This window comes from Spodoptera frugiperda, chromosome 12, assembly GCF_023101765.2.
Source record: "Spodoptera frugiperda isolate SF20-4 chromosome 12, AGI-APGP_CSIRO_Sfru_2.0, whole genome shotgun sequence".
Lineage (NCBI taxonomy): Eukaryota > Metazoa > Arthropoda > Insecta > Lepidoptera > Noctuidae > Spodoptera > Spodoptera frugiperda.
This window is the reverse complement of record NC_064223.1, coordinates 9,698,074-9,709,124: the sequence shown is the minus strand read 5'-3', so window position 1 is coordinate 9,709,124 and position 11,051 is coordinate 9,698,074. Positions and strand designations below refer to the sequence as shown.

At 37.7% G+C, this 11,051-nt stretch overlaps 1 protein-coding gene across 1 annotated transcript; it reads left to right on the top strand.

The window, feature by feature from the left end:
- Window positions 1-113: 113 nt before the first annotated feature.
- Window positions 114-10,938, top strand: LOC118263015 (transient receptor potential cation channel subfamily V member 5). Its single transcript, XM_035574748.2, has 16 exons — window positions 114-282; window positions 522-700; window positions 985-1,113; window positions 1,236-1,374; window positions 3,534-3,723; window positions 4,234-4,387; window positions 4,467-4,721; window positions 4,805-5,042; window positions 5,928-6,059; window positions 6,197-6,282; window positions 6,371-6,495; window positions 6,954-7,088; window positions 7,392-7,501; window positions 8,312-8,493; window positions 10,024-10,266; window positions 10,640-10,938. Exons 1-16 carry the CDS (start codon window positions 192-194, stop codon window positions 10,790-10,792), a joined length of 2,541 nt encoding a protein of 846 aa, XP_035430641.1. The 5' UTR covers window positions 114-191; the 3' UTR covers window positions 10,793-10,938.
- Window positions 10,939-11,051: the final 113 nt, after the last annotated feature.

Sequence of the window (11,051 nt, the reverse complement as noted above, 5' to 3'; positions counted from 1 at the left end):
TAGTTTTATTTGTACCTGTTTGTTACACGTACCTAACTGTAAAGTTGTAGTTACGATATGGGAGCCATCGTTATAGCAACGGATAGCGTTTTATCGATAAGCAAAGTGTAAGCGATTAGTTTCCACCAATTTATTAAAGTGTATATAGGCGGAAGTTTATTAAAAGTGATATTTAGCAGCATTAAGAAGCCATGGGTAATACTGAGAGCAATGTCACTAGTGGTGTTAAGAAACAAGCTGGGACATCCCAGCAGAAGATGTACAAACTGGTTGATATTAAAGGTAAGTGATGTTTCAGTACATAATCAAATTATCATCATTGTTATAATCAGCCTAATCCATCAACTACTGGACATAGACTCCTCTAATATCTAGCACGGTAGTAAACTTGATCTTTTAGCTCTTAGCTTTTAGCTCTTAGCATCCAACCAATACCAGCCTCGTAGATGCCATCACGCTACTTAGCTGTCTTTAATTAGGTACTGTTATAAAGATAGTATTTTTTTTTTATTTATTATAAGGCGGTGGTCTCCTAGTGGATATGATGAAGAGAGCCCTCCAAAACAAACAGTATGCTGAGATAGACCATGCCATTAAAACCAAGGTGGAACCGTTTTTATACAACAAGGGCAAGGGACGATATATACCTATATCGCATCTCGTACTTTTGAGGAACAAGGAGAGGTCTAGACACAAATTGGTAATGTTAATATAGTTTTTTATTTTTTCATGAAAATAGAGACAATGTTGTTATAAAGACTTAACATCAAAAGATGTTTAACCCTTCGTGTGTCCAAACGCGAATCCACGCGAGACACAATGTGTTTCCTATTGTTTTATATGTTACGGCATACGAGAGTTATAGCTTCTTCAATCCAATAGCAGTAACTTTTTTAGATTTTCAGATCCTTGCTTTACTTATAAATATTAAATAGTTCTATAATTATTTATACCAGTGTAATAAGATAACCTTGTTATTTTCAGCTACCCCCTTTAAGAGGAATGGAAAACCCAGATGAAGAATTCGACGTGGAAAAAGATTGGCCGCTGGTCACTCAAGAAGAGTACGATGCTAATCCATCTGGATATAGGGAATTATGTTGGGACCTCAAAGTAAGGATCTAACAGAATTTCAAAATGTCAAAGGTGTTTCGGACTAAAGTAAAACAGTTTTGATAACGTTGTTCATATGTACTGATTGACTTCTAAATGCATTCTTCTTTTGTTGTCGATAGGAGCGAGGTGCTGTTGGTGAAACCATTCTCCACCTGTGTTTATTGAACGCTTCCTCGCTGTTAGCTAATCTGGCTAAGAGATTGTTACGCTTCTATCCAAAGCTAATTAACGACGTTTATATGGGGGACGAATATTACGGTAAGTTTAAGATATACAAGGCATAAAATCAATTGATGTTAATAATGATTCAACTGGTCACGATATCTAGAGTTATTCTAATCGGCAAAAAGTGCTGCATATAGCTCATACTGCCAATAATAATTATTGGTAATATAACAATAAAAATATGCTTAATTATTAAGCATATTTTATATAGTGACTCTATGTAGTTTTTATAACTAAATCTTAATTTTTTACACTAATTTGCAGCAAACTACTACAGTCGTAGCTTGTAGCTCGTAGTACGTAGTCGTAGCTCGTACCTCGTTGTACATCGGTGTTAGCGCGTAGTATGGAGCGCGTAGTTCGTAGCGCGTAATCGCAGCGCGAATATAGTAGTGTGTAGTCCGTAGCGCTTAGTCGCAGCGCGATTATAGTAGCGCGTAGTCCGTAGCACGTAGTCGCAGCGCGATTATAGTAGCGTGTAGCTTGTAGCACGTAGTCAGCGCGCTTATAGTAGCGCGTAGCTCGTAGCACGTAGTCGCAGCGCGATTATAGTAGCGCGTAGTTCGTAGCACGTAGTCGCAGCGCGATTATAGTAGAGCGTAGTCCGTAGCACGTAGTCGCAGCGCGATTATAGTAGCGCGTAGTCCGTAGCACGTAGTCGCAGCGCGATTATAGTAGCGCGTAGTCCGTAGCACGTAGTCGCAGCGCGATTATAGTAGTGCGTAGTCCGTAGCGCGTAGTCGCAGCGCGATTATAGTAGCGCGTAGTCCGTAGCACGTAGTCGCAGCGCGATTATAGTAGCGCGTAGTCCGTAGCACGTAGTCGCAGCGCGATTATAGTAGCGCGTAGTCCGTAGCACGTAGTCGCAGCGCGATTATAGTAGCGCGTAGTTCGTAGCACGTAGTCGTAGCGCGATTATAGTAGCGCGTAGCAAGTAGTGGTTAAGTCGTAGCTCGTGGTCGCAGCGCGTAGTCGTAGCGCGTGTGTCGTAGCGCATATCTTGTAGTGCATAGGTCGTATCGCATAGCAGTAATTTCTTTTATGGATGATTTTCTCGATAGCGATCAAACCGTCGACTCAACTGGCTAGTCGATTAGCTTTTGGTTTAGATTTATTTTATTATGACAAAAGCTATATAATAACAACAGATTAAGTCACTAAATAGATTTTTAAGTTGAAGTCCACAAATGTTGAAAAGCATAAAAGTAATAGTTGTAGGGTTGGTAAACTCTTTTCGCGAAGCTAATAGCCTACCAGTCAAGTATAAATATACGGGGTAGAATAATTTGAAACTACGAAACAAATATGTATTTTATAACATTCTCTTCTCGAAAATATAAAATAAAATGGCGTCGAACCGTCTGTTCATTTCAATACAAATCACACAATATAAGATTCATTACTTCTGAATCAGGCAAAAAGTCACGTACGAAATCGATTTGTACTCAAACAGTGCTTACATCAGTAATATTGTACTCGTCTGTGTTTTGGTAACGACTGGACATCGATATTTCATAAGATCTTTCTGTTTAGATAAACTCTTGTTAATATAATATGAGAAAAAATATTTCTTGGTGAAACATGAGAAGCTATTAGATCATCATTAGCAGCTGATAAAGTGTCGTAAATATCGATTACAAATTACCTGTATTAGTAATTTATTAACTTTAACTAAAACTTTAAAGCTATTAGGAACCTGTGAAACGCCTATTAATTGTTTCCCTACAATTAATTAACTCGAAGTTATTTCATAATATCGCGTTGAACAATCTGATAGAGGGCGTGATAACGTCCGTCAAAGGCTAAAATTAATCTGACAGTGATTTAGTGCTGGCATCCCTTTCATTTATTACCTTAGTTTAGGTGGTCGGTAATAGGTATTCATATAATACCTACTATCTCTACTGTTACTGTGTGAATCTGTATAGTAGCTGTAAAGTAGCAATGAAATAACAACATAGCAATGACTTGAGTACTGCTATTAAAGGCCGGCAACGCATCTATGACTCCTCTGGTGTTGCGGGTGTCCATGGGCGGCGCTGATCACTTACCATCAAGTGACTCGTTTGCCACCTATTCCATAAAAAAAAGCAATATTTTTTACTTCTTGATGATTTCTTTAATCCACCTCTTATTGTACTTACAGTTCAATTAACTTCTACTTGTATGAATAAATAAATAAATGCTTGTAGGAGAAAGTGTACTTCACATAACCATAGTAAACGAAGACCCGACGATGGTGAAGTTCCTTCTGGATGCCGGAGCCAATTATCACGAACGATGCTACGGGAACTTCATGTGCCCTGAGGACCAGAAGGCATCACGCAACGACTCCTTTGACCATGAGTGGGTCAATGTTCAGCCGGAAACTAATTATAATGGGTAATTTTATTATAACTTTCATGAGACATACTAAATTAATTATTATGTTATCGGCTTACTTACGTAACTGTTTGACAAGGAACTCGACTAGTTTTAAGCCATGCTAGAGGCTCATATTCATGAGCAGCATTCCGCAACAATCGCCGCGTCATGTGTCTTGAAACTAGTCGAGTTCCTCGTCAAACAATCACGTGAGTAAGCCGATAACATAATAATTAATTTATAATGGGTAAATTATTCTTATTTGTAGTATTAGTATAGTACTGTTTTTTTGAGGGGGAATAATCATCAAATGACTTCTCTCGCCTTGGGATCTCGCCCATCACAGGGAGTGTCCTACTGACTAAAAACTACCCCGTTCCTACTCCTGCCTTTCGAGCCGGAGCTCCGTTATACCCGCTAGATAGTCCTCAGATTTAGATTAGTATTGTTCTTGGGGGAGTCTGATAGAATGTTTCTATCACGTAAAATCACAAAGACTATAATGATTCAGGCCAATCATTGTTACAGTTACGTTTACTGGGGCGAGTATCCTTTAAGTTTTGCCGCGTGTCTAGGCCAGGAGGAGTGCTATCGACTTATCCTTGCACGAGGTGCTGATCCTGACAAGCAAGATACTAATGGCAACACCGTGTTGCATATGCTCGTTATTTATGAGAAGATGGTTAGTATGAAGAAACCTCTAGTAGATGAAAAAAAAAAGCATTGAAAAATCGGGGAACTGTTGATAAATTCCGTTGCAGGAAACATTTGACATGGCCTTCGAAGTGGGAGCCTCTTTAAACATTCGCAATGTCCTAAACCTGACTCCTCTGACCCTCGCTGCGAAGCTGGCTCGCACGGAGATGTTCTTCCACATCCTCAACATAGAACGGGAGATCTACTGGCAGATTGGTGCTACTACTTGCGCTGCTTATCCTCTGGGCCAGGTCGACACCATTGATACAGAAACTGGGTGTATTTGTAAGGATTCTGCGTTGAATTTGGTGGTGTTTGGAGTAAGTTTATTAACAATTAGATTATACGTCGTACTAAACGTTGATAAACTTATGGTAACTGACTTTTCTTCCAATTTCTGTAGGAAAAAGATGAACACTTGGGCCTCCTAGAAGGAATGTTGATTGATCTTCTAAAGACGAAATGGAACACTTTTGTAAAGTTCCGATTCTACCGGCAGTTCATATTGTTTTCTTGTTACTTCTTAATATCTCTGGTGTGCTTCACTCTGAGACCTGGCCCGCCCGATAGAGCATTGAATACGACTGCATTAAACGCTACAGCTGGACCCCTCAATGATACTGATTTGGTTATCGAAGTAGGTAAGTAAGACAGATGACCGCGTGTCGTTTTGCTAGCTTTAAAATATGGTAAACACATGATTATCTAAATATCAGATATCCATTAATTATAGTTTCAAAATATCACACGATTGATGGCTATCGATTATAATCGATATTAGCTATTTCGGCTATTGCATCTAAAGCCAAACAGCCTAGGATTTGCATAAATAAAGAGTTACTCCATAGATTAAATTCTTTGAAAAAAGCAGAATCGGGGAAACAATAACATTTTAGGCCACAATTTGTCATTCAAGTACTTGATTTTATTGTACCGTATTACATAATGATCACCATAATCCAAGTTCTCATAAAGACGAAGGTTTAGGTTTATTGCTATAATAAATGATCGGACCTTTAACCTTTCATTTTCGAAAACCACAAAACACAATCATTTCGTTGTCACTTTCACCTTTCGATGCTTTATTATTTGAGGAGGCTTAAGTTTAGCTGTATTTATATAATGGCCGCGCTGAATTAATTTACCAGATAATGTCAAAGGGCCAAGTTGAAGCATCGGATAAAGGTGCCGAACGGTTATCGATCTCGTTTCTCGTAATCATGAGAACTTGCTCCTATTTTGTAATACATCGTAAAATGTTAAATGTTGCGAAATGAACACCATACTTTATATCGCAAAGAATATGACTATCTCAATACTCAATTCCTTATTGCTTTCCACACATAAAACTTAGGTGGTAAACTTAACTATGACACAATAAACTTAACTTAACTATGACTTATCTACTTCACTATCTACTTCACAATAAACTTAACTATCACTTATCTACTTCACTACTTTTTATTCCTTTTAGTACTTTTACTACTATTCACATTTCCCAGTCACATATATATTTTCTATTGTAGAAAATTGTACAATACCGCTGAATGGCTCGGAATTTGATCCGGGAGCCGTGGAGATTATGAATGGAAGCAAGCCCGATGGACCGCAATGCGCTCGTTTCAAGAGTCACTCCAAGGAAAAGGATAAAGATAAACGTAATATTTTATTCCTTCTATAAGCAGCTTTTGTTAAAAGAGTTTCGAGATGAAGTACCATTTTTCTGAATAAATACTTACTTATGTATGTTAGTATTATGAAAGTAGAAGTTAAAGGATTGTTTGGTACGTTTTAGGGCCTCGAGAGTCGGATGTGGAAGGCTGGTGGGAGGATCTTACTGAAGATTGTAGACTAATGAACTTTGAGTCTTGGCAAGCTAAAGTAAGAGCTTTTGATATATCTTTTTTGTACACTATCATCATTTAAGGCTTGTAAACTTAAATTGCGTCAAAGGTAATGTTTGCTTTAGGTTAGAATATCAGCAGAACTTCTTCTATGGGTGGGAGCTCTAGCATACGTGGGGGCCGCTCTAAGAGAAGCAAGATTTCTTGGACTCAAAATGTTTGTTGAAAACCTGAGCACAGTACCATCACGGTGAGTAAGTAAATAAGATAATACTATCCTAGACGAGGAAACAGTATACATTTTATGTGACAACTGAGAATGATGAAACCAAATAACTTAATAAAAATCGTTCAGACTTCGAGAACTTAGAAGTCACGCCTATCTTTTTATCCCAGAAGGGGTAGACAGAGGAGCACATTTCGGCACGTAATGCACAATTTATACCCACTTTTTACTATTTGTGCTATAAGTCTCATGTAATAGGGGGCGAACCTATTGCCTTATACTGGGTACAATTCCAGACTCCGTGCTACTACTGAGAAATTTTCGAATAACCGAACCGACTTAACCCGTACCGGGAATCGAACCCGACTCAATCGATCGATCGACTTGCGATCACTTGACCAACGAGACAGAGAATTCAGAAGTTATAAAAATAAAATCATGGATAAAAAGGTTCCTTTTAATTAGATGATGACTGTTTCCAGGGTAATGTTTCTCCTGTCCTGTATTTTGATGCTCGTCCTGCCGACGTTGCGTTTGTGGTGCGCTGATGAGGAAGAGGACCATCTAGCCGTCATCATTATGCTCACCACTGCACCATACTTCTTGTTCTTTTGCAGGTGACAGAGTTAATCTTAATTAGGACAATAATTTGTAAACTTATTATTACCAAGAAAAGTTATATATCAAGAAAAATATAAAACATACATACATATCGTCACGCCCTTAATCCCCGAAGGGGTAGGTAGAGGTGCACATTATGGCAATTTTTGTTTTAAGCACTATATTGTGGTGATAGGTCTTGATCATATTGCCATATACTGGGCATATTACCAAAAATATAAAAAAGAAATTTCTAATTTTAATGTCTAGAAAATAAATGAGTGAAATTAAACACAATTAGGAGTTTCTTTACTTTACAGAGGCTTCAAAACTGTCGGTCCATTCGTAGTGATGATATACAGAATGGTGATGGGAGATCTACTTCGATTTGTCTGTATTTATCTGGTCTTTGTAATGGGGTTTTCTCAAGGTACGTGTTTCATAAACTCCACTTCACCTTTTTCATATTATGCTTTTTTTGGTGGGGGGAAAATCATCTAATGACTTCTCCCGCCTTGGGTGAGGCGGGAGGGAGTGTGAGACTCTTACTGACTAAAAACCACCCCGTTCCTTCTCCTGCTTTGAGTCGGAGCCCCGGTAACCTGTTACGTTGTCCGCACCTTCATTGCTAATCCACACATTACTTAATACAAATCTTTTAGTTTCTTTATGACTGATGAGGAAGGTGATTAATAGATTCTTGCAATGGTCATTCTTTGTTCATTTAATCACAATAGAAGTTTACAAATCCTAGACTGTCACCTGTTTGGTTACTAACTTTGTAGCAATGACTAATTTTTATTTTAATGTCCGTCTTGTAGATTACTCTAAAATATTAGACAAGTATTTTTTATTTACTCACGGAAACAAATACTTTCGAAGATAATTATATCGATTTAAAATATCGCATAACGTCACTTCTAGGTACATATTATACCTTAGTAGAAATCACGCATTTGCTCCCACTCCTAAACTTTGATTCGTTTTGTCTGAGTATTGTAATTGATTAAAAGAATTGAGATAGTGGAAAATTAAGTGTGTTTTTTTTTAAATGTATCTTATCTAACAAAATAAAAAAAGACGTGTCTTATATGTTTTCATTACCTAACTGACGGACTAAACAGATTTTTAAATTTTCATACCCCGTCATCATCCCTATTATGAAGCTAACGTCACATCTATATTAACCTATAATAGTATTTAGTGACCAAATAGTTATTCTATTTCTTCTTGCTTGTAGCGTACTACATAATATTTCTATCGTTCGACAATCCGAATACGCCGGAAGGTGTAGACGACTCGGTATCGAACCCCATGCCGTCGCCCATGGAGAGCATCATGGCCATGTTCCTCATGTCGCTCACCTCCTTCTCCGACTACTATGGTGCCTTCGACCGGACCGATCATGAGATCGAGGCTAAGGTATGGTAATCACGTTAAAATGTATGGTAGGTATAGTAAAGTATTTGTATAAGTATATTTATTAGAATGAAGTAGACAGGGCATGGACCGTCACAAACTAACATAAAGCCGTATGTATGTAGGTACAGGTACTGTAGTCAAGTAGTCAATAGAATTATTTACTTATTAGTTTTCAGTAAACATACAATGATGTAAATATGTATGAGTTGGAAATGTAATTAATCAATGTGGTAAGAAGAATCGCCTATAGTCTGTACAACAATCAAACCTCAACTTTCCGCTTAACAGCTTGGCTTGAGAACACTAGATCTTTGAGACAAAGCATCCAAGTAAATCACTGAGCATGATTTATCACTATTTAGAAGAGAACGGTCATTGGACATATTTAACAAACGACATGCATCGAATCCTATGAAGTCTCACAAATACCATGTTGCTTTTATTAACATTGAATTGTATGTCGCAATGTGACACGTTCTAAACAGAATCTGTAATCATCCTTGATCCCTTTCCTCATAGTAATGTTTCGGTAGTATTTATTTCTACGCAATATTATGTATGATGTATGATTTTCACACACATTTCGAAATGTTAAACTATGACACGGACCCCATGGCAAATACTGGCTCGCTACTTACCAAACGGTAGCTTTGAAATGACAAAGCCTTGTTCACAAACGCTGTTAATAATTTAATGTAATTTTCCATAAATGTTGATTAACATTCAAGGCGGTATTACTTAATCGATATTATTTACTTTAATGGATGGTAATATATTGACATACTTTAAAAATTTTGTAGGCATTAATATTATACTAATCCTCTCTTAATACTGACTAAGTTGGGTGTCGCGATCTTGTTGTAAAAAGAAAATAATTCATAAAAACTTGTCAGCTTTCGCTTTCGGCGAATGTACGCCTACAGATGATGTGTATGACTATTGTCACTCCCATAGTTGAAAACTACATGGTCATCAAGTGTTAGCGTCATCCGGTACAGTTAGTATCGAGGTTACAGCTCGCAGAGATGTTCTCCCGTAACGTTATGTCAACTAAAGGTTACACGCGACGCCCCTCGTGTTTGGTTAACGTCGACACTGACGAGTTATGACACTTTGTGCTAATCCCAACTCGCAGAATAGATTACTCTCTATTTAGTTGGACATTTCAAAGAATATTAATGACTCAAGGTGCCTATTCACATTCGTGAGGTAACTTATTTACAAAAAGGCTGCCTAGACACAGTGGAGTCATTAAGTAAGACGTAATGATTTAGTTAGAATAAAATGTTTAATTCATTTTCAGACACAACATAAGCCTAACTAATTTGCATGAATTTAATTTGATGTTAGAAACAGTCTCAATAACTGCAGCCTGATACAATTTTAATAGAACGTGTTTTGACAACTTAAATATGTTTATAAATTCCGTGTTAACTAATCGGATATTAATGCAATTAAGAGGTTCAAAATTACTAAAAACATATAATAACAGAAGGAAACCAGTTTGAACGGATTGCGACACCATTACAGTTGCTGTTCGTGGTGTACATGATAATAGTGGCGATATTGTTGGTGAACATGTTGATCGCCATGATGGGGAACACGTATCAGAAGATTGCGGAGACACGGAATGAGTGGCAGCGCCAGTGGGCGAGGATAGTACTGGTGGTGGAGCGAGGAGTGCCTCCGGCGCAGAGGCTCAAGAACCTATTAGCTTACAGCCAACCAATGGCTAATGGAAAGAGAGCACTTGTGCTGAGAATTAATCAAAAGGTATAAAATACAGTTAGCATACAGACAAAATCAAATAACACTGCCTATACGCATTTTCAAAATTTTAGTTTACGTAACGTTTCAAAAATATTTCAACACATTCTATTTAAACACACTTCTATATAAAAAATCACACCTCCACTTTCACATATTATTTTAGAGAAGTATTCAAATAGATACTAATTAGGCAAAATGGGGTGGTTGCAAATAGGAAAACGGTTTATCTGAGAATATTAAAGATCTCAGAATTGGACATTTCTGTAGTTATTAAACTTTTGCAAAATATTGAAGAAGAACTGGTAGAAAATTAACAATGCAACAAGAAGATATATATAACAAAGTTTGCACGTTAATTGATTGTTTTTGTGTTAAGGATGAAGACAAAGAAGAGATGAAAGAAATCTTGGAGATGAAGCGCACGCACGAGCGTATCGTGGCGAAGCGTAAACAGCGCGAGGCACAGCTGGCGGCCGGCAAAGGACATCTGCCGCCCACTCCGGCTAGAGACTACCCTATTACGAAATAAATAATATTATGTATGTAAACATTTACCTACAACATTTTAGGCGAATTACAATAACTTACAATTCCACGGAACCTGTGTTGCTATGCGAGATTGATCTATGTATAAGTATTGTTTGTAAATTCTGTCGGTATAACATTTTTTTGGGATAAGCCCGCCACTACGTCCCGTACTGCCACAACTCCTGTAAGCCAGGATCTACAGTAGATACTACCATGAAAACACGGTGCACGGTCGGACAACCGACCGTGCACATTATCAG